General features: G+C 40.4%; 1 protein-coding gene across 1 annotated transcript in view; it reads right to left on the bottom strand.

Moving 5' to 3' along the window:
* LOC132115610 (piezo-type mechanosensitive ion channel component 2-like) overlaps positions 1-23,264 on the bottom strand; it is a 130,675-nt gene that overhangs the window by 70,801 nt on the left and 36,610 nt on the right. Inside the window, exons 3-4 of the mRNA XM_059524026.1 lie at positions 21,577-21,702; positions 7,098-7,140 (exon numbers count right to left, since the gene is read on the bottom strand). Of these exons, the coding sequence (XP_059380009.1) occupies positions 7,098-7,140; positions 21,577-21,702 (169 nt within the window). The remainder of the gene's footprint in view (positions 1-7,097; positions 7,141-21,576; positions 21,703-23,264) is intronic.

Raw genomic sequence — 23,264 nt, 5'->3', positions numbered from 1 at the left:
TTCTTCATATGACAACATGTATTTATATGCCCAATATCCAGTCAAACAGCAAAATCGAGTAACTTACTTTTTATATACAATATTTTAAAGTACTCTGTCTAATTTTGTCCTGCCAACAACAAATATTTAAAACTATTTATCTTAATTATGTACTATGAATGACTGTGGCGACTCCAAGCAACACAGAAGTAGTGTTTGTTTCCTGAATGAATCAGTATTTTGAACAAATCATTTGAATGAATGATTCAATGACTCACTCGTAAAACTGTCACTTGCTGCCACCTGCTGGACTTTCTGTGTAACCTACAGAAAGATTCACTGGAAAATCCCCATCAATCAATTAATAATAATTCATATTTATTTATTATTTATTAAATATGAAATAATAATTAAAAAAAATCCGCTGGAAAAGCTACTTTTGCCTACTCGTGGATTGCTGTAAATAAATATTTAGGCAGACTCAGGACAAAATCCCAGCGTTCAAAGTAAAGCTTCCCTGAATAGCCTCAATGCAATGGCTTTGAAGTGTGTGATATTTGCTTCATAAACTGTAATAAGTGGCAGACGTTATGGGTAACTTAACACTCTGTGATTGGCTCACGGCGCAGATGCACTTTGTAATCACGTCTGCTGTCTCTAAACAGTTTACAGCATTGCTCAGAGAGACCTTTCATCTCGGTAAGCTCATTAAAAGAAAACTGTGAGCAGACGCAGCTGAAGACAAAGGAGAAGGGCCACAGATGGCACTGATTTGGGTAAAAGCAAAGAATTATGGAAACCACTGAAGTGCACAAAGCAAACCTTCTACTTTCACTGCTGGACACTGAGCGAGCAATTAGGCGATTGAATTCGATTCAAGAACAAACCGAGACGCTGATATGCATGGATTGGTGGTGAGGTTAGGGTAAAGACGGTTTTGTTTTAACGAGAGGAGGAATGTGGGCCGAGGCTGGCTGGCGTTTCACCAGGTGTCTCAGCAGGAGGCGGCGGATCCCACAGACCCAACCGGAGCCAAGTGCTAGACGTTACTCCAGTGCTTAAATACCAGTGAAATGGAGCAGAGATCAGCTGCTTCCAGACTGAGCCAGCGAGAAGCTGTCCAAACAAACTCAAGCTAAGGAGCTTTTCAGAAACAAACCCAATAGAGCCCTATTCCAGCAAGACATCTTTCTGATGCATTATATATGACAAACAGTGTGCACAAATACTGCTATAAAATTAAACTGCAGCAAGTCATAGATTTCAAGGGACAGTGCTGCAAACTTTAGGAACAAAACTCTTTTGTTCACAGGATTACGAAAAAAATAAACTGCGTCATTATCCAGAGCATTTTCTGCTGAGCCAAGAAATCATGGAAAAAAAGACCAGATCAAATGCATTTGTTTTTGATCAATAGCAGAATGAAAGCTTATTAACAAAGACTGTATCATTTTATAGTTAAATGGCACTGGGATTAAAAAGTGGCATTTTAATGGTTTTGCATTAAGGTCATTTTTTTGTCCTTAAGGTCCTGAAAGAACTTTTGTTTGTTGTTGTTGTTGTTGTGGTTGTTTTTATTTTACCTATAGTGTAAAACATATTTATTAAAAGAAATGAGAGTTAAATATTAAAATGGCAATAAAAATACACACCTGTCCCAAAATTTAAGCAGTTAGCATTAACACAAGCAAAATTGAAAAAGACAAAAATGTCCATAAGGATGCTCAAGGGTTAATGTGTAAAGTAAGTAATTTCTTTAGAAAATTGTTAGAAACAAATGTAATGATCAACAATGGACATAAAATGGAAATATCCTTATGTCTGAGTTTAAAGCTTCAATCTGTTTTGCAGAAAAAATAAAAAACCCTCTATAATTCAGGGATCGGGAGTGTCTTGACAGGTCTTCAAATCAAGCTGAATTATCTGAACTAAACTAAACACATTTCAAAGGTCCAGCAGGCTATCTGCTCACTGAGTAATCCAATCTCATCTCTCAGTAAGATCCATAACGAGAGGCGTCTGTCATCAGACTTACAAAAGCTTTCCAGCATGTGCTACAACAACAGGGCCTTCTGTGATGCATGATGGGATACAGAACGGTTACAGTATTTGCTGCAATAGCACTGAGACGCCCAGCGATCGGAGACACTTCAGACAATCAAAAAAGGCCACACACACACACAGACACACACGCGCACACGCACACACACACACACACACACGTGTTTTTGTGAAAAGTGGGTTCAATGGTTCAGCGTAATGGTTTTTATACTGTACAAACTGTATATTCTAAAGTGAAAGTGAAGTGACATTCAGCCAAGTATGGTGACCCATACTCAGAATTTGTGCCCTGCATTTAACCCATCCGAAAGCACACACACAGAGCAGTGAACACACACACACACACACACACACTGTGAACACACACCCGGAGCAGTGGGCATCATTTATGCTGCGGCGCCTGGGGAGCAGTTGGGGGTTCGATGCCTTGCTCAAGGGCACCTAAGTCGTGGTATTGAAGGTGGAGAGAGAACTGTACATGCACTCCCCCCACCCACAATTCCTGCCGGCCCGAGACTCGAACTCACAACCTTTCGATTGGGAGTCCGACTCTCTAACCATTAGGCCACGACTTCCCCTATGGCCCTACACCAACCCTACACCTAACCCTACAGGAAACTTTGTGCATTTTTACTTTCTCAAAAAAACACATTCTGTATGATTTATAAGAGTTTTGAAAAATGGGGACATGGGTTATGTTCTCATAAGTCACACTCTCCTTGTAATACCTGTGTCATACCCATGTCATTATACAGAGTTGTGTCCTGATATGACACAAAAACAAGACCACACACACACACACACACACACACACACACAGATGTAGATGTCAGTCTGAGATACAGTAGGTCCTGTATTCTTTGATTCTTCATATTAAATAGAGAGAGAGAGATTTTGTGAAAGTGAGTGAGAAATTCAACAGAATTTTCTAACAGATGTGCTCCATTAACAGTGGATCTTACATACTTAGGAAACATAAAAGAAACTACTCATAAAAAAATTCTCTGAACTTGAATTTCAAAGGCTGTGATTTATCTTCTTAATTTCTCCAGATCTAGACATCAGCTGACATGTCTTTTTCAGAGCATTTTATAGCTGCAAATTGAATGAGATTCATGTTTTTGAATATTGAAAGAAGCAGTGAAATGGTTAAAGCCTGCAGACACTGATTTGTCTATTGAATTATTTCTGATCGACACATCTCATTCATCAGAAGATATTCTTGAAAGCACAAGGTGAACAGGAAATGATTAGATCTCCTTGTGTCTGTCTGAATCAAGACAATACCCTACAGCAGGACACCGCAAACGTACAGCGTCGAAAGCTGTAGTTTAGAAGAGTAGATCAGTTCGGTTGGAGATGACCGTTTTGTCCCATTTCAAACACAATGGAGGCACTGAGGCCGAATCACTGAAGCTTTCTGTTTGCTGAGCGAGTCAAAGAGAAGCCAAATCCACTGTGGACAGAACGGCTTGCAAAGGGCCAAAGTGCAGTGGAAGCCATGAATCATAAGTACACTTCATTGTCCACTGAGTCATGAGAGTTTGTTCCTATAAACGCCTTGTTGTTGGCTTATAAAGTGGAGCGAGGTCAGTCAGCATGGCCGATAAACCGGCCTCCTCCTCTGATTACCTGCTTCCAACTCGCTCGTCTTCCCCACAAACCTCACAATCACAGCCTAATTATTTGTACAGAAAATAACAGTGAGCCCAGTGCATGCTGGGAGGGTCGCTTCCAAAGATGCGTTGGGTTTCTTCCGTCCAAGAGCAACACATGGCACAGTGGTGCGATTCAGGCTTCGTGTGGCGATGCTCATAATGAAGCATCTGTTTCGATCTCCCTTGTGTTTTAATGGGAGATTTAAGAGATTTATACCGTGCAAGTCCAATTTAAATAGAAAACACACAAAGAATTATTTTGACATTTCACGGTTTGTTGACCCCATTAGTGACAAGCTGCCAGAGGAAGTTGTGTGGGAAATCTGGTCAGATACGGTACAACAGAGAAAAAGTAAAACGAACAATAATCTATATTAGTGAATGATGGAGTAGATCAGACATATGGTTGTTGCAAGCATAATTTGGGAGTGTTTCTTCACATACAGTAGACTAAACAAAGCCTTGTCTGAGTTGGAAAAAATTCTTGTAAACTGGTGTTTTAAAATGGAAGGAAACTGATAAAGTTTTGACAACACTCCACACAGTTTAGTAGAAGAAATGAAATGTTGATATGATAAACCAAACAAAGTTTGAGTGCACATGAATCTGATTAGAGCTCCACGTCTCTGAAATATTCACACTCCACATCACACATGAGGCTTTACAGCAGTGCGCTATCTTCATTCCTTATTTTCGTGTTGAAAACATAATGAACTGTTCAACTTGAATTGAACCTAATTGTATTTCTTAGGTGTTGTAGAAGGCTAGAGGGTGTTGCTATGTACAGGTGCTGGTCATATAATTAGAATATCATCAAAAAGTCGATTTATTTCACTAATTCCATTTAAAAAGTGAAACTTGTATATTATATTCATTCATTACACACAGACTGATATATTTCAAATGTTTAGTTCTTTTAATTTTGATGTTTATAACTGACAACTAAGGAAAATCCCAAATTCAGTCTCTCAGAAAATTAGAATATTGTGAAAAGGTTCAATATTGAAGACACCTGGTGCCACACTCTGATCAGCTAATTAACTCAAAACACCTGCAAAGCCTTTAAATGGTCTCTCAGTCTAGTTCTGTAGGCTACACAATCACGGGGAAGACTGCTGACTTGAGTGTTGTCCGAAAGATGACAATTGGCACCTTGCACAAGGAGGGCAAGGCACAAAAGGTCATTGCAAAAGAGGCTGGCTGTTCACAGAGCTCTGTGTCCACGCACATTAATAGAGAGGCGAAGGGAAGGAAAAGATGTGGTAGAAAAAGTGTACAAGCAATAGGGATAACCGCACCCTGGAGAGGAAACAAAACCCATAGAAAAATGTGGGGGAGATTCACAAAGAGTGGACTGCAGCTGGAGTCAGTGCTTCAAGAACCACTACACACAGACGTATGCAAGACATGGGTTTCAGCTGTCGCACTCCTTGTGTCAAGCCACTCTTGAACAACACACAGTGTCAGAAGCGTCTCGCTTCAGAAAGGACTGGACTGCTGCTGAGTGGTCCACAGTTATGTTCTCTGATTAAAGTAAATTTAGCATTTCCTTTGGAAATCAGGGTCCCAGAGTCTGGAGGAAGAGAGGAGAGGCACACACTCCACGTTGCTTGAGGTCCAGTGTAAAGTTTCCACAGTCAGTGATGGTTTGGGGTGCCATGTCATCTGTTGGTGTTGGTCCACTGTGTTTTCTGAGGTCAAAGGTCAACACAGCCGTATACCAGGAAGTTTTAGAGCACTTTATGCTTCCTGCTGCTGACCAACTTTATGGAGATGCAGATTTCATTTTCCAACAGGACTTGGCACCTGCACACAGTGCCAAAGCTACCAGTACCTGGTTTAAGGACCATGGTATCCCTGTTCTTAATTGGCCAGAAAACTCACCTGATCTTAATCTCATAGAAATGCAGAAGAGCTGAAGGCCACTATCAGAGCAACCTGAGCTCTCATAACACCTGAGCAGTGCCACAGACTGATCGACTCCATGCCACGCCGCATTGCTGCAGTAATTCAGCCAAAAGGAGCCACAACTAAGTATTGAGTGCTGGACATGCTCATACTTTTCATGTTCATACTTTTCAGTTGGCCAAGATTTCTAAAAATCCTTTCTTTGTATTGCTCTTAAGTAATATTCAAAATTTTTGAGATACTGAATTTGGGATTTTCCTTAGTTGTCACTTATAATCATCAAAATTAATAGAAATAAACAATAAATAAAATAAATCTATCAGTCTGTGTGCAATGAATGAATATAATATACACGTTTCACTTTTTGAATGGAATTAGTGAAATAAATCAACTTTTTGATGATATTCTAATTATATGACATGCACCTGTATTTACCAAATTGCTGTAGATGGTTACCAGAGTGTTGCAATGCAATTGCTAAGGTGTTATGAGTGATTTTAGCATGTCCCTGTTACATTAGCATTGTTGTGGTAATGCTGTACGCACATTCATGTAGTCACAACAGCTGCATAAGGCATTATTATGTAATCTGGCTCACAGCACATGTGGTTCGTGCTAGACTTCCAGAAACTGCTTTTCCTCTACATTCAGGTAAATTACAGCTGTCTGTCACTAACATAACACAGACCACGACTAACATGCCTGTTCTAACCAGATTCAGCTGCTGTGAGCGGACTCAGTGTTCAGATGCTCTTCTCCCAAGCGTTTCTGCCAACTGGAACAATGAAACGCAAGTGCTGGCCTTAAACTCTAAAACACTAAAGCAGTAATTGTGAGACCCGCTGTTTGTAAATCTAGCCAAATATTCAACAGTCTGCCAGGTTAACCACACATTACAACGTGTTCCAAGTTATTATGCAAGTGACATATCAGTAGGATTTCGGTACAATAAAGAGTCAGATTTTTGTTTGTGTTGTTTTTCACATCATTTAAGGTAATTGTGTTCCTGTAGCTCAAGTGGTAGAGCATTGTGTTAGCAAGTGCAAGGTTGTGGGTTCGATTTCCAGGGAACACATGTTAGGTAAAACATGTTAGCCTGAATGCACTGTAAGTCACCTTGGATAAAAGCGTCTGCTAAATGCATACATTTAATTAAATTTTTTCATTTAATAGGGCCTATACTAAATTATACTAAATGCATTCCCATTGAAATAAAGTGAAATGAAAACACAGCTAACAATGCTGAACAGTTTATATATTGTACTGTACATCATCACAGGAGGATTTTTTTTTTCCACAATTTTGCATTGTGTTTGATGCTGTTAATGTTATAGAAGTAACTGATAAATCCGTCCGACCATTCTTCGTCAAGGCCGCTCAAAGCCTCCAAAGAAAATAGCACACACTCTGCAAAGCCAGCGATGTGTTTTGTGTTGCCAACATTAACACGGAGGAGTCCAGCTCTCTCATCTGAAGAAGAAAACCTCTTACCTTTCAAAGCCCAGCTGCCGTATTGATCTCTCCCATGATGAACCTGAAAACAACACAAGAAGGAGTTCAAAACAGCACAGAGATGATCCAGATCCTATCATCTGATGTAAAGGGTAAAGCTCAAGGCTGCTAGTCAAAAGTCTGCTGGTTTGAACCATGAATGTAGTGAACTAAGAACCACTGGCTGTTGAAAAGTTGTGAAATAGAAGGTTGATGGAAGACTGACATCATTTCAGAATCATTTATATTTTATCTTGTATGTTGATTTTGAAACACTATCAAGACTTTTATTTTCTCATTAGATTAACATGCACTAATAAACTATTCAACCTGATCTCTTTATTTTTCTTAGGAATTCAAACTTTCTGGGTATTTGCTTAAACATACAATATGAACATATTTGCAAAAACTAAAATGTTAAACTATTTATGTATGCACAACTTTAGAACTTTTTACTAATACTTTTTTTCATTAATCAATCACTTTTATTCATCAAGGATGCATTAAATTAATCAAAAGTTACAGTAAATATTTATAAAGTTACAGAATTTTTTTAAATAAATGCTGTTCTTTTATACTTTTTTTAAATCTGTGAATCCTGAAAAAAACAATGTATCACAGTTTTCACAGAAATCTTGAGCAGCACAACTGTTGAACACTGATAATAATCAGAAATGTTTCTTGAGCAGTAAATCATCATATTTTCATGATTTCTGAAGATCATGTGACACTGAAGACTGGAGGAATGATGCTGAAAATACAGCTGTGCATCACAGAAATACATTACACTTTAACACAGATTCACACAGAAAACAGCTGTTTTATATTATAATAATATTTCACTTTTTTATTGCTTTCTTGATCAAATAAATGCAGCCTTGGTGAGCAGAATAGACTTCTTTCAAAAACACAAATATATCTCACCAACCCCAAACTTCTGAGCACTAATATAGCTGTATATATAAGACGCAACAAGTACTGTATGCATGTGTTAAAAAAAATGGTTTCATTAAACAATGCTTCAACTGTACTGCACTGTGAACACCGTAAGTCACGTCAGATAAACAAATGACTTCTAAATGACTTCATATGAACAAAACACATGATATCATTGATATTGATATGAATAGTTTTTTAGAAACCTCATTCACATCAGTGCAGAGCTTCAAACCACACACAGATGTCACCAGATCCTGTGCGTTTCACAAGCCCTAATGCAGAACACTTACTGAAAAACATTTGGCAACATTTATTGTGTTCAAGTTTTTTGTCGGGCAGAAAATGCAAACAAAATGCCATGTGACTGATACGTATGCTGAATCTGTGTCTGTTTACAGGGACACTTCCAGGTATTCAGAGTCTCTGCCAAGAGAAATACATGTCACTTCATCCTCCAAGACTGAAGCAATTGTACAAGACTTGACAAATTATTACTGATGCAATTAAGCTGCGGACTGCTCTGCAACTGAATCACATTGGCAAAAATGATTCAAACCACTCATATATCACGTGACATCATTGAAAATGTGTTTAATTTCATATTAAAGGAATAGTTCAACAAAATGTGCTCACCCTCAGTTTGTAGAAATATAGCATTGCATCAATATCTCATCAATGGATGCTCTGCAGTGAATGGGTGCCGTCAGAATGAGAGTCCAAACAGCTGATAAAAACATCACAATAACTCTTCCTCCAGTGAAAAAGTGCATCTGCTGTCGTCTCTCACAGATTTGTTTAGAGCTGTTTAAACGCTGCTTGATCTGTGCAGATTTCTCTCCTGATTCAGAACAGAACACTTTTTAACTTTTTTTCACCACTTTTTTCTTCTTACAAACGAGCAGCTTTTGTCTTCTCCAGATGTTCACTGATGGACTGGAGTGCTGTGGATTATTGTGATGTTTTTATCAGACTCTCATTCTGGCGGCACCCATTCACTGCAGAGCATCCAATACATTTTAGAATTGTTCTTAAGACTTTATTCTACAAGGATGCATTATACTGATTGCAATTTCAAGATTTTTTTATTTTTATTATTATTAAATGTTATCCTTATGTTCTTTCTAGTCATCAAAGAAAATTATATAAGTGTAAAGATTTACTTAGATAAATAAATAAAAAATCATGGATAAGTAAATGCATTTACTTAATAAATAAATAAATATAAAAATATATTTTTTTTACTGAAATGCATATTAAGCATATATATATATAGTGTCCAAAATGATAAGCCATATGCATAAACATTAAATTCACAATGCTGACAAAAATAAATAAATAAATAAATAAATAAATAAATAAATAAATAAATAAATAAATTAAAATAAATTAAAATAAAATAAAATAAAATAAAATAAAATAAAATAAAATAAAATAAAATAAAATAAAATAAAAAAAACAATGAGAGAGCTTAGAGGTTTACACTTGACATTTATATGACATACACACTTACATCACTAAATACCTGAATCTAAATCAGCGTAAAAGAAAGCATAGATAATAACTGTATTTAAGCAGGCCATCACTTTCTTTTCTCTGGTGAGTATCCAAATACTTTTGTTAAGCCCAATTACTAACAGACACCAGATGTTGGGGGGGTTATAGAGACGTTCTCAGATATGTCTAGAGTCTAAGATCAAAGCTGAAACATTAAAACCTTTCCCATCTACAGTCTAGCGGTAGTCGTCTCGGTGGATCTCAAGGCCTTCGTGATGACGCTCAGGAAACCGTTCAGGATGAGGCCGGAGGGACGTCTGCTAAACAAAGACTGCTCGATTGAAAGTCTGATGATTTCATAATATTTCTTTGTGGGAAGACTGAAAACACACAGAGATCATGCTGAACTCCTTGTGTTCGTTTCAGACAGTCTGTAAATATTTTCAAGCCAGGGGGGAAATAAAGCGGCGTATCTTCTGTCTGGAGTCCACATGAAGGTGTGGAGCTTCTCTGCTTACATGGACTTGGAGAGATTCGAATTAGAGGTTTTCAGATGTGGTTGTCTTTTTCATTCTCATTTGTTTTCACAATATCATCCGAGGAGAAGTTCAACTAAAAACAAGCCTTCACAGAGATCCAGTGGTTTCTTATTGTTGAAACTCAGCCATCCATGTGGTTGTTCACAAAACAGTTTGGAAACCATTTATTTTATTTTATTTTATTCTATTTCCACAGAATACTAAATAAAACAAGCAATTGTGCGATAAAGCTTAAAATAAGAACACTTTGTGTGAAACATTATCTCACAGATATAAAGATCTAGATATAAAGACATAATGTTGACTATTATAAAGTAACAATTATGAGAAACATCTAAGCAATAATGAAAAGCTGCCATCAAAATAAATACAATCATTTTTATTAAATAAGGGAGAAACAAGCACAACACTTACTCTCAAAAACACAACAGTAATTTATACACTAAAAATTAAATTCAAATATTAATATTAATCATATTAAATTAAATGTGTGACCTGCTGTTACGGATCACTCAGAGACAGAGGAGTAACAGATGAAAGATGGTATTTATTGAATGGACACAAGCAGAGGAGCGGATGGGTGTTGGGATCCGTGCCGGGAAGGAGGTGACCACACACACGCACCGTGGGGTTTTAGGAGGATCTTGGAGGCAATCCTTGGAGAGAAGATGGAAGAGTCTTCGGAGGTTATCCTTGGAGAGAAGGTAAAGAGGAGTTAGTCCTAGTAGTTAGCGCAGGAATGATCTTGTCGCGAACGTGACCGGACAATGACTGGGTGCGTGTGTGTGGCTTTTATGGTGCATGATAGGTGATGTGGATCAGGTGGTGATGATTAGAATTCAGGTGAGGGTGTGCGCCGTGATTGTGTGGAGGTGGAACCTGGCGTGTTTGTGACAGTACCCCCCTCCCCAGGGCCCGCTCCTGAGGGCCGGGGACCCCGACGTCGTGGTGGGCGTCCTCTACCCCTGGGAGCTGGTCGGTTGGGGTGTCTTGAGTGGAACGTATCCAGCAAGGAGGGGTCCAAGATGTCGGTGCGTGGGACCCAGGAGCGTTCCTCTGGACCGTATCCTTCCCAGTCCACTAGGTACTCCAGCTGCCCACCACACCGCCGGGAGTCCAGGATGTCCTTGACCAAGTAGGCTGCGCCGTCATCTAGGAGGGGGGGCTTCCTTCTCACCAGGTTCTGTGGAGGGAAGAACAGAAGGATGGTGAGGTTTCAGGAGTGAGACATGGAAAGTGGGGTGAATCCGGTATTCGGGAGGAAATTGCAGTTTGTAGGTGACCAGATTGATCTGAAGAGTGATTGTGAATGGGCCAATGAATCTGGGACTAAGCTTGCGGCAGGGTAGACGCAGGCGGATGTCCCGGGTAGACAGCCAGACCTTCTGACCGGGTTGGTACTGGGGGGCCTCGGAACGGCGAAGGTCGGCTGCCGTCCTGCGTCTACGGAGCGCCCGTTGAAGTTGGTGATGGGCCGCGTCCCAGACCCTCTCGCTCTCCCGGAACCAATAGTCGACCGCGGGAACGTCAGAGGGCTCTCCAGACCAGGGGAACAGGGGTGGCTGGTAGCAGAGTACGCACTGGAAGGGTGCGAGTCCGGTGCTGGGTTGACGGAGGGAGTTCTGTGCGTACTCGGCCCACCCCAGGAATTGGTTCCAGCAGTTCTGGTGGCCGTGACAGAAGGTACGGAGGAAGCGTCCGATCTCCTGGACCTTCCTTTGCGTCTGCCTGTTGGATTGCGGGGTGGTAGCCGGAGGACAGGCTGATGGTCACACCTAGGAGGGAGTGAAATGCTTTCCATACCCAGGAGATGAATTGGGGGCCCCGATCCGACACTATGTCCTCTGGAATGCCGAAGTACCTGAAGACATGGTTAAACATCAGTTCTGCCGTTTCCATGGCAGTGGGGAGACCCTTCAGAGGAAGAAGATGACATGCTTTAGAAAATCTATCCACAACAATCAGAATACATGTGTTATTATCAGAGGGAGGAAGGTTGGTCATGAAATCCACTCCTAGGTGTGACCACGGGCGATTGGGGACGGGCAGAGGATGGAGTTTGCCAGATGGTAGATGGCGAGGACTCTTGGACATGGCGCAGCGGTTACATCCACTCACGTACCTTCTCCGAGGCCATGTTGGGCCACCAGAAGCGTTCCCGTAGCAACGAGAGGGTTTCATTGACCCCCGGGTGACCAGTGCCAAGTGATGTATGGGTGGAGTGGATGAGAGGAGTGCGACGTGTCCTAGGGATGTACTGGTGTCCTGGTGGGCAACCCGGCGGAGTGTTGTTAGGAGCTTCGGCTGGAGGTAGGGTCTCAGCAGACCAAGTGATAGGGGCAACTATAACCTTGGAAGGCTTCTGTGGCGGCAGGAGTCCATGACAGGGACTTGGGCTTCTGACGAAGGAGGTTGGTTAGAGGACTGGTGATGGTACTAAAGTTCTGAATGAATCGTCTATTGAAGTTAGCGAAGCCAAGGAATCGCTGTAGTTCCTTAATGGTGGTAGGAATGGGCCAATCCCGAACGGCGCTTACCTTCCCCTCGTCCATCCGGATGCCACTGCGGTCGAAGGTATAGCCAAGGAACTGCACTGAGGGCTGATGGAATGAGCACTTCTCTGCCTTTAGGTAGAGCTGGAAGTCCCTCAGGCGTTGCAAGACCTCCGCAACGTGGCGTCGATGTTCGGCCTGGCTCCGGGAGTATATCAAGATGTCGTCGATGTACACTAGGACGAATTGATGGAGGAAATCCCGGAGCACCTCATGCATGAAATCCTGGAATACGGAGGGGGCGTTTACTAGCCCATACGGCATCACGCAGTACTCGTAGTGGCCAGTAGGGGTGATGAAGGCGGTCTTCCACTCGTCCCCCTCGCGTATCCGGATGAGGTTATACGCGCTGCGGAGGTCCAACTTGGAGAATACAGTGGCACCACGGAGATGTTCTAGGGCCGCTGGGACGAGGGGAAGAGGATAGCGAAACTTCCGAGTTATCTTGTTAAGGGCTCTGTAATCAATACATGGCCGTAAACCTCCATCCTTCTTGGCCACGAAGAAACTCGAAGCAGCAGGGGAGGTAGATGGGCGGATGTATCCTTGAGCCAGCGCCTCCCTGATGTAATCCTCCATGGCCTTCTCCTCGGGAACGGATAGGGGATAGATCCGTCCCCTAGGCACTGGTTCACCCGGCAGCAGATCTATAGCAAAGTCCCATGGCCGGTGTGGAGGCAGCTTGGAGGCCCGCTTCGGGCAGAAGACATCACTGAAGGGGTCGTAGCACTGGGGTATGCAAATGGACTGGTTGACGACAGGGCTTTTAATAGAGGTGGTGTAGACTGGTAGTGATTTGGGGGGACGTTCCATGGGAACTGGAGATCCATGATTGAAAGCAGTCTTCGCCCCACTTCAGGATTTCTCCGGTCTTCCAGGAGATCACCGGGTTATGCTGCTCCAACCACGGGTGCCCTAGGATGACGTCAGCGGTGGAATCCTCCAGAACCAGCAGATGGATGTCCTCGTGGTGAAGGAGTCCTGTTTGGAGGGAGATTGGGCCCACGCAGTGGCGTACATACTTCTTGCTTAACGGTCTGCCGGTGATGGTGTGGATTTGGTAAGCGGCCGGCGTGGCTTAGGTTGGGAGCCTGAGTTGACGGCAGAGGGCACCGGAGATGAAGTTGCCGGCTGACCCAGAATCGAGGAGGGCGGAAACTGGAAGAGACACATCAGCCGCAGTAAGTGTCACAATAGTGGTGAGTGGTTTCATTGAATATCGTGAAGGAAGGATAGCACTCACCATGGGACGAGGAGGAGGAACGGGGCACCCAGCTATGGAATGCCCCGGGGCTGCACAGTACAGACAGAGATTCTGGGCCAGCCGTCTTTGACGCTCCGCCATAGTGGGGCGGTGGGAGTCCAGGAGCATGGGCTCGCTGGCTGGTTCTGGGGAGCTGACGTTCTCTGGTCGGCAGAGCGGAGAGGAATGCGCCTGGCCCTGGTGCTCTTCTAAGCACGACTGCATACGAGTGGCGAAGCGGATGGACAGCTGGATGAATCGCTCGAGGCCGATGGTATCCTCGTATGCAGCGAGATGCAACCGCACTCTGGGCTCCAATCCTTGGCGATAGGTAGTGAGAAGGGCCTGTTCGTTCCACCCACTAGAGGCCGCCAGAGTTCTGAACTGCAAGGCATAATCATTGACAGACATATTCCCTTGTTTCAAGTTGTATAATCTCTCACCTATAGAGGAGTCCCAGGCAGGTTTGCCGAAAACTTCTCGGAAATGTTCGATGAAGCTAGAATATGACTGGGTTACAGGGTTATTCTGGGTCCAGAGAGAATCTGCCCACTGTAAAGCCTTGCCTTGTAACTGGGAGATAATGAAAGCTACCTTAGCTCGATCCGTTGGGTAAGAGAGCGGTTGCATCTCCAGGACCAGTGAACACTGAAGCAAGAATCCGCTGCATTCCTCCGCCGAACCAGAGTAGGGCGCTGGCCGTGCCATGGGACTGGCGTGCACGGCTGGTGAAGGAGGGATGATGGGATCCGCGGAAGTGCTCGCTGGTGGTGGTGATGCAGGTGCTGACATGAGTGTCCGACGGAGTGCATCAACTAATTCTTGGAAGGGATCCGTGAGGCTCATGCTTGCGTCTCTCGGTGCAGGTCCGGTCATCTGTTATGGATCACTCAGAGACAGAGGAGTAACAGATGAAAGATGGTATTTATTGAATGGACACAAGAAGAGGAGTGGGAAGTGAGGAGTGGATGGGTGTTGGGATCCGTGCCAGGAAGGAGGTGACCACACACACGCACCGTGGGGTTTTAGGAGGACCTTGGAGGCAATCCTTGGAGAGAAGATGGAAGAAGAGTCTTCGGAGGTTATCCTTGGAGAGAAGGAGGAGTTAGTCCTAATAGTTAGCGCAGGAATGATCTTGTCGCGAACGTGACCGGACAGTGACTGGGTGCGTGTGTGTAGCTTTTATGGTGCTGTGGTGGATGATAGGTGATGTGGATCAGGTGGTGATGATTAGAATTCAGGTGAGGGTGTGCGCCGTGATTGTGTGGAGGTGGAACCTGGCGTGTTTGTGACACCTGCCAATTCTTTGTAATTATTATTTTTTAAATTCAATAGCCATTTCTGACTAAATAATGATTTCAGTGTAATTCCCACACCATTTTAATGTGTATTACTTGCATTTTTATCTTTAATGATCATTTAAAAAATCCTGAAAAAATATATACTGTTCAACATTTTTCAAGTTAAGATTTTTTTAATGTTTCTGAAAGTAGTCTCTTCTGCTCACCAAAGCTGCATATATTTGATAAAAATTTTTGTAAATATTGTGAAATATTATTATAATATAAATCATCTGTTTTCTGTGTGAATCTGTGTTAAAGTGTAATGTATTTCTGTGATGCTCAGCTGTATTTTCAGCATCATTCCTCCAGTCTTCAGTGTCACATGATCTTCAGAAATCATGAAAATATGATGATTTACTGCTCAAGAAACATTTCTGATTATTATCAGTGTTGAACACAGTTGTGCTGCGCAATATTTTTGTGCAGACGGTGATCCATTTTATTTTTCAGGATTCACAGATGAATAGAAAGTTCAAAAGAAGAGCATTTATTATAAATAGAATCTTTTGTAAAATGATAAATGTCTTTACTGTAATTTTTGATCAATCCAATGCATGCTTGCTAGATAAATGAATCAATTTATTTAAGATTTAATTGTTGTTTTTTGTTGTTGTTTTTTTAGGCAAATGCACACACTGAAGCCGTTGTCAGTGTTAGTGAACTTGAGGGAACATCGATCTTTTGTGAGAAGTTACACTTAAAAACATGTAGGACAAAGAGTTGTATTTTTAGAGAGCAGGGATATCCACGTCCTGAGGAAGCCAATCTTCATCTGCCACAAAAATATTAAGACAAACAGAGCGGCGTTATTATTGCTGGCAAAATTGACTCTTTCATCTCGAGCTACACAGAACTATAGATAGAGGAATTACCATAAATCACAACATTAATTTATAATGAATATTATATTATATTATAATTTAAACAAAAAGTATTTGACTCAGCGTTTGTGAAAAAGTATATCAACTGCATATTTTAATCATTAAATATAATTATTTATATTATACTTTATTATGAATACAAAATACAGCACAAACACAACACTTTTAAAGCAAAAATATGTAAGTAAGTTTCAAATGATTGATTACGTACATTAATTTATTGTTAAAAACAAATAAAAGAAAATTATTTGGCACTTTCCGGTTGTAAAACATTTTTTCATTTTTATCAAATAAATCATCCAGCCACTAAAATCACTTTTAGGAACATTTGATTTAACACAATTGCAAAAATGCTTTGCTAATGACACTTTGTGTAGTATTTTATTATGAATGCTATTTAAATGTAAATATTTTATGTGATTTAAAAAGAACCCAAATACTTTTTGGCCACTTCTTGGAAAAATGCATGCAAAATTGAATAAAAGGTAAATGCTCAGCTGTTTTCCAGCACTTTGTGAAAAGTTACATATGGATTGCGGTTGAATCTTAGGAATTGCTTGTTTTGCATGTGCATCTGATGCACACAATATGAGCACCAGGTGTTTCCAGATGTGCAGTTTCCTTTCTGACAGGAACACATTGAGTCTCAAGCAGCTGCTGCTGTTTCACAGTCAGTTCTTACACATGACACAGCACAGGTGATGAGGGCTAATGGAGGAAGAGCTGATCTCAGATCAGGCATTACTAAACAATGCATGTTCATCCTGACTGTACACGCATGACCTCGACTGACCCGTATAAAAACAAAGGTGAAGGCTGACTGCTCAGATAAACATATGAACACTTCCTGAAGTATAGATGTCATATGTCAACATCACAGAATTATAATCAGTGACAGAGCACATGAAAGTGTTACATTTTTCCATCACTGTCACTGTAGAAGAAAGAGTTCATGCTAAATGTTATTTTTCTGTTGAACAAAAAAGAAGCGTTTTTGAAGAAACTCTATTTAGATTTTTGTTTAATAAAACTGTGAATTTTTATCCCACAACGCTGACATTTTTAATGGAATTATGTTTATGTTTCACAATTCTGACTTAAGAATTGCAAGAAAAAAGTCTGAATTGTGAGATTTATTTTTATTAACTTTTTTATTAACAATATTATTATTTTTTTTTCATGGGAGAAAATAAACGGAATTGCAAGATAAACTTGCAACTGGAAAAATATATGTTCACAATTGCAAGAAAAAAGTCCTAATTGGGAGATAAAAAGTCATAATTACTTTTTTAATTACTACTTTTTTTAATTCCATTTTTGCGGCAAAAAAAAAAAAATAAACAAGCAAAAGAATTTTCAAAATTGCAAGATTTGTGTCAGTGTCCAAATATATATGGAGCTAACTGTAGGTTCTTTAATATTAATCACAGAGTTCTGCTTCTGAAGTAAACAGTTCCTTGGAATGCAAGACATAAGAATTTTATAAGAAAATTAAAGTCATAAAGAATACTTTTATGGCATTTTTTTTGCCTCGGGGTACTTCGCAAAAAGAGAGCATCAGACAAACAGGCATCATGAAAACATGTGGAACTTTAAATCATGAAGATCATGTAAGAAATACAGAGAGAAAATCAAATAATTAGCCTTCAAGAGCCAAAAAGGCTCTCTGAGATACACAAGTACGGTTAGGTTTGTTTATAATAATGCCAGAGCATGACATTAGTAGCCATCGTGCAAAGATTTACAAGAAACCATTGAATGAAAGATTGACTAGTAGCTGGTTCTCATTACAGGGTTGTTATGAAATATTACTCTAATGCTCTCCTCATGTGCATTTTGCATAACTCTTGCCACAAGTCTAAGTCTGACTTCTATCTGCTTGATATGAAACCGTTTTCTGGTCATATTTATAAACAGATGAAACTATATAAGGTCAAATTTTGTGGCTCGATCTAAAACTATGAATATGGCTTTGGATAAAAGCATCTGTTAAATAAATATCTGTATGATTGGTTTCAGATGTATTGATTTTTAGTGCGAGTAGAGTTTGTCACATGCTGCTTAAAATAACAGTTTAAGGTAAAACATTCAAAATAAATGAGGTTTTACAATCCTGGACTGTTGCCGGTCAAATATTTTAGTGTCTTTGAGAAAGTAGTTTTTATGAATATTTTGAACCAGTTTTTATTTATACATGTTCTGTTTTATTTGCATTTTTGTTAAAAGTTTAGGTATTTTTATTTTATGCTTTTGCCATTTTTATTATAATTGTTGTTTCAGGTTTATTTTAGTTATTTTATAACTTTATACCTGTTAATTATAATTGAATGCAACTTTTTATGATTTTTATTTACAATGTTGCTAATAGTGTATAATGCTATTAACCACCAAATTACATTCCTTATTTACAAATTAAACTACATTTACATTTTACATTACAAATGACATAAAATACAATATTCATATCAGAAATGTTTAGAGAATAATACTGAGAGAACAAATGCATCTTTGGTTTGCTTATATGACTGAAATAAAATGATTGCAAGTTGATGGGACATTCTCAGAAATAATAATTAAAAATAATTTACATTATAATGTACAAAAATTAATAAAACGATTCGATATTAAACCTACAGTAAGATGGGATTTATCTACAAAACATATCTTGAAAGAAGTCAGAAGAAAACACTGAAATAAAAGAAAGGATGCTAAAGAGACAATGAAAGGTGAGTGTATGAATCAGGTTTGTTCACAGAGGTCAAAGAAACACATTTAGAGCACTCACAAACATCTAAACACATGTATGTTATAGTTTTAAGCTGGCACCCTTCTTCTCTTATAAAACTCCAGATCAGTTTTTCATTTCTTGAATGTTTAGTCATTGCTCTCCATGTTTGATAAAAGTTTTTATATCAAATGGTTGAGTACGTTTTCATGAGCCTATGGTCTGTGTGATGCATGGCATGAGCGTGTGTTGGTGTTCAGTCAAACACTCAGATCTCCTAAATCACAAAAAAGGAAGGTTTGTTTATTTATTTATTTTATCCATCAAGGATGCATTACATTGTTTAAAATTGTCAGTCAGAGCTTTATAATGTCACAAAAGATTTCTATTTCAAAAAAGAAATTCACAATTCAGAATTTTCCTCTCAATCGCAACTTTATAACTCTCAACTGTGAGAAAAAGAAAAAAAAAAACGAATTGTGAGATCCTAAGACATACACAAATAATTGCAAGAAATAAACGCTGAAATAAGATATAATTGAATGCCAGAAATAAAAGCAGAATTTTTAATATGCACAATAGTGAGTTATAAACAGTAGTGAATTGCCATATTTTAAATGCTACATTTCCAACGATATCTCACGACCAATTCGTACGTATTTTACGAGGTGGCTTATTCGTACGAATTTGTACGACCTCACTCGTACGATTTGTCTAAACCCCAGTGATGGTTAGGTGTAGGTCATTCGTACAAATTCATACGAATTGTGCAACTCGTAAAATACGTACGATTTGGCAACAATCGTATGAATTTGTACGAGTGTGCTCGTACGAATAAGCCACCTTGTGAAAAATGTACGAATTGCCGTGAGATCGGGTTGTACATTTCAGGATTTAAACAATTGCAAGATATAAACACTGAATTGAAATTTAAATGAAGAATTGCAACAAATAAACACAGAATTGAGAGATAGACAACTGTGTGATATAAACTCAGAACTGTTGAGATATAAATTTGCAATGGCCAGAAAAAGGCAGAATTGTGAGAACTACCAAAAAAAAGAATGTCAGAATTCTGAATTTCTGTATCACAGCTCTAACATTTTCCTCAGAATTAAGAGATGAAAAGGTTACAATTAGTGATTTTATTTAAACTTTCAGAAACAAGCTTCCCTTAAAAAATTAAATAACAAAATAAATCAAATTAAATTAATCATAATAAGATTTCAAAATATTACTGTATTTTTGATCAAATTAATGCAGCCTCGGTGATCAGATGAGGCTAAAAACTTTACAAACCCCAAATCTCTGGACACACAGTATATACAAATGTGTTAGTGAATACAGAAATGTAGAGTGAACACAAACCTTAAAATTACCAATGCATGAAAAAAGCCAAATATATTAAATTTACAGATTCTCTTTATTTAAAAGTGAAGTGTGTAATTTCTTTTACCAAATGTAGTTGTTTGGACAGCATAAGCTCAAGCATTTGTAAGAGTATTTAAAGAAACGCAAGCAAATCAAGAGCCCCTTCTACAGTTTCATGATTTTAGCAAAGACACAAGAAAGAAAGAAAGACAAGTTTGAGAGCTCTTCGGTCATGTCTCCTTCACTCTTCATAGGAAGTTACCTCGGAGAAAGTGGCTCTGGTTATGGTCTGGGGTTCAGCATGAGCGCTAGCGTTGGGTAACATGATCCAGACATACGTTTGACCTCCGTCCACCTCAGCAGCTTAAGCAATCGCATGTAGCTTGACTTATACAAATCAAACTAGCCTATCCTCACACAAACTTTCAACCATACATACACTTTTACTGGTTTCACATTTTAGTGGCTTAAGTAGCTAATGGATTTTGTGAGCAAAGAACATTTTAGTACTCATCTGAAACTAATGATGATGTGTTAATGACACTGACAACTCTAGTTAACTGAAATGAAACCATTAATCTTCCTCCACCAGCGTTTTTGAAAAAATTTGCAAGCCATCATTTTGCTGATTTTCACTGAAATGTCATGGCCCCCCGAATATTGTATGAATTGCTGAACATGCAATACATCAAAATAAGATCAAATCCTCTACTTTTCAAAATAAATCAAATTCTCTCTTCAAGCATTGTTTTCTTTAACACTTAAATGTAGGTATAGGTTTAAAAAAAAAAAGCAACTTTGAGCAAAATCAAAACGTACGCTACTGGTTGTGAAAGTGACGTCATTCAGCCAAGTATGGTGACCCATACTCAGAATTAGTGCTCTGCTTTTAACCCATCCAAAGTGCACACACACAGCAGTGAACACACACACACACTGTGAGCACACACACGGAGCAGTGGGCATCATTTATGCTGCGGCGCCTGGGGAGCAGTTGGGGATTCGATGCCTTGCTCAAGGGCTCCTCAGTCGTGGTATTGAAGGTGGAGAGAGAACTGTACATGAACTCCCCCCACCCACAATTCCTGCCGGCCCGAGACTCAAACTCACAACCCTTCGATTGCGAGTCAGACTCTCTAACCATTAGGCCACGACTTCCGTGTCCAGAAGAAAACTGGAAAGTTGTTTGGAAAGGTCCTTCTCTCCAATTAGCATACCTATACTTTGTATACTACAAGTGCAGGAGTGTTTGATTGGTTCATTATGTTTAACTGGTTAAATCAATTAAACAAATCAAACTGGTTTTCTTTACCACCTGATCTCAACCGGCTCCATCTAATGCATTAGTCTGGTTTAAGAATCTGCAGAGAGCTAGATCTAGTTAGCACTCACAGTTGAAGTTGGGCTCGATGTTGTCTCCTGCTAACAGACTGTTGATTGTGATTTGGTAGATGATGTGCAGCAGCAGGAACGTCATACTGGTGAAGCACAGGGATTTCAGCAAACGCCCTGTGTGACCTGTTGAAAGAAAATAATTAATACAAACATTGTGCATACAGTCTGCATCATAAACAAAGTTAGAAGTATACAGTAATTTGCTACATAAGTGCGTGACAGATTTCCTGATCAGCATAGAATACATGTACAGTATGTGTTTGGAACTAATTAGTTGGTCCACAGTTTTTTGTTTCAAAGTTTTAAAAAGAAACTGTTATGAGGATGGTGGAGGATGAACCCAAATGCAGACAGATGTCACAGCAACACGGTTTATTATTCAAAACAGGAAAACAAAACCCACGAGGGGGCAAAACAAGGGCTAGACAGACGAAAGATGACAAAACTAGACTAACACTTTACAAACTAGACTATGACTAAAACAGGATCAAACAACAACTTAGACAAGACTCTCTACAGACTTACGGACAGCTCTCACATACATTAACAGTTAGCAATATTTAACAGAAATAGGCAATATTAAACAATGAACCGACAAAGGGACAGAGAAACACACGAGGTTATAAAGGGAGGCTACTAATGAACACAACAGGTGGAACAGGTAAATCAATGAAGACAAAACTAGGGTAACAAGGGGGGCGGGGCAAGGGAACGAGACAACACAATCACATGGCCCAAAGACAAGGCCATGTGCTTGTACACAAAACACGGGTCTGTCATGATCCTGCCTCAAGACTAGAGAAAAATCAGGATATGAAGGCAGAATCATGACAGAACCCCTCCCTTAAGGAGCGGCTTCCAGACGCTCCTCAAGGGAACATCAAACACGGGACACGACTGACTGGGACAAAGACACAAACCAACAAGACATGACAAATAACACTAAAGGCAAACATGAAAAAACAATCACAGGGTTAGGATGCAAAATCAAAAACAATAAACAAGGCAGAGGAGGTGGGGGAAGTACAAAGTTCTAAGGGGGCAGTCCAGGGTGGATGGGAGGACTGGGGGTCTTGGGTCTCCGGGACGAGGACTGAGCACTGGGACTCCGGGGGAACTTGGCGGGTGATATTGGAGCAGAAGCAAGAATAGAGCCCCCCAACGACGGCTCAGTATCAGCGCTCCCCATCTCTGAATCGGGGAGATCAACGTCCGCAGCAGACTGGGGTACTGCGCTCACGGCAGCTGACTGGGGTTCGGCGCTCACAGCAGCTGACTGGGGTTCGGCGCTCGTAGAATCTTTGGACTCAGTACTAGACATGACAGACTTGCCAGGGGCTTCGAGAATCTGGACAAGACGCTTTAGATATTCTGCCAAAGTGTCAGCAGCGACGACGACAGGCATCTCTTGATGCGCGGAAACAGCCCGCAAGACAGCTTCAGCAGCTGAATTGGCCGCGACTCTCTCTGCGGTACTCACGATAGCGGGCTCTGGGACAGCACCTGGGAGAGTGCTTACAGTATCGGGCTCTGGAACAGCACCTGGGAGAGCGCTTACAGTAGTGGGCTCTGGAACAGCACCTGGGAGAGCGCTTGCAGTAGCGGGCTCTGGAACAGCGCCTGGGAAAGCGCTTGCAGTACCGGGCTCTGGGGCCGGCGGAGATGAAGGGTGAGAGGCTCCCTTT

The sequence above is a fragment of the Carassius carassius genome, chromosome 35 (genome assembly GCF_963082965.1).
Source record: "Carassius carassius chromosome 35, fCarCar2.1, whole genome shotgun sequence".
Taxonomy (NCBI): domain Eukaryota; kingdom Metazoa; phylum Chordata; class Actinopteri; order Cypriniformes; family Cyprinidae; genus Carassius; species Carassius carassius.
Note: the sequence above shows the minus strand (reverse complement) of the source record. Positions and strands in the feature narration are given on the sequence as shown.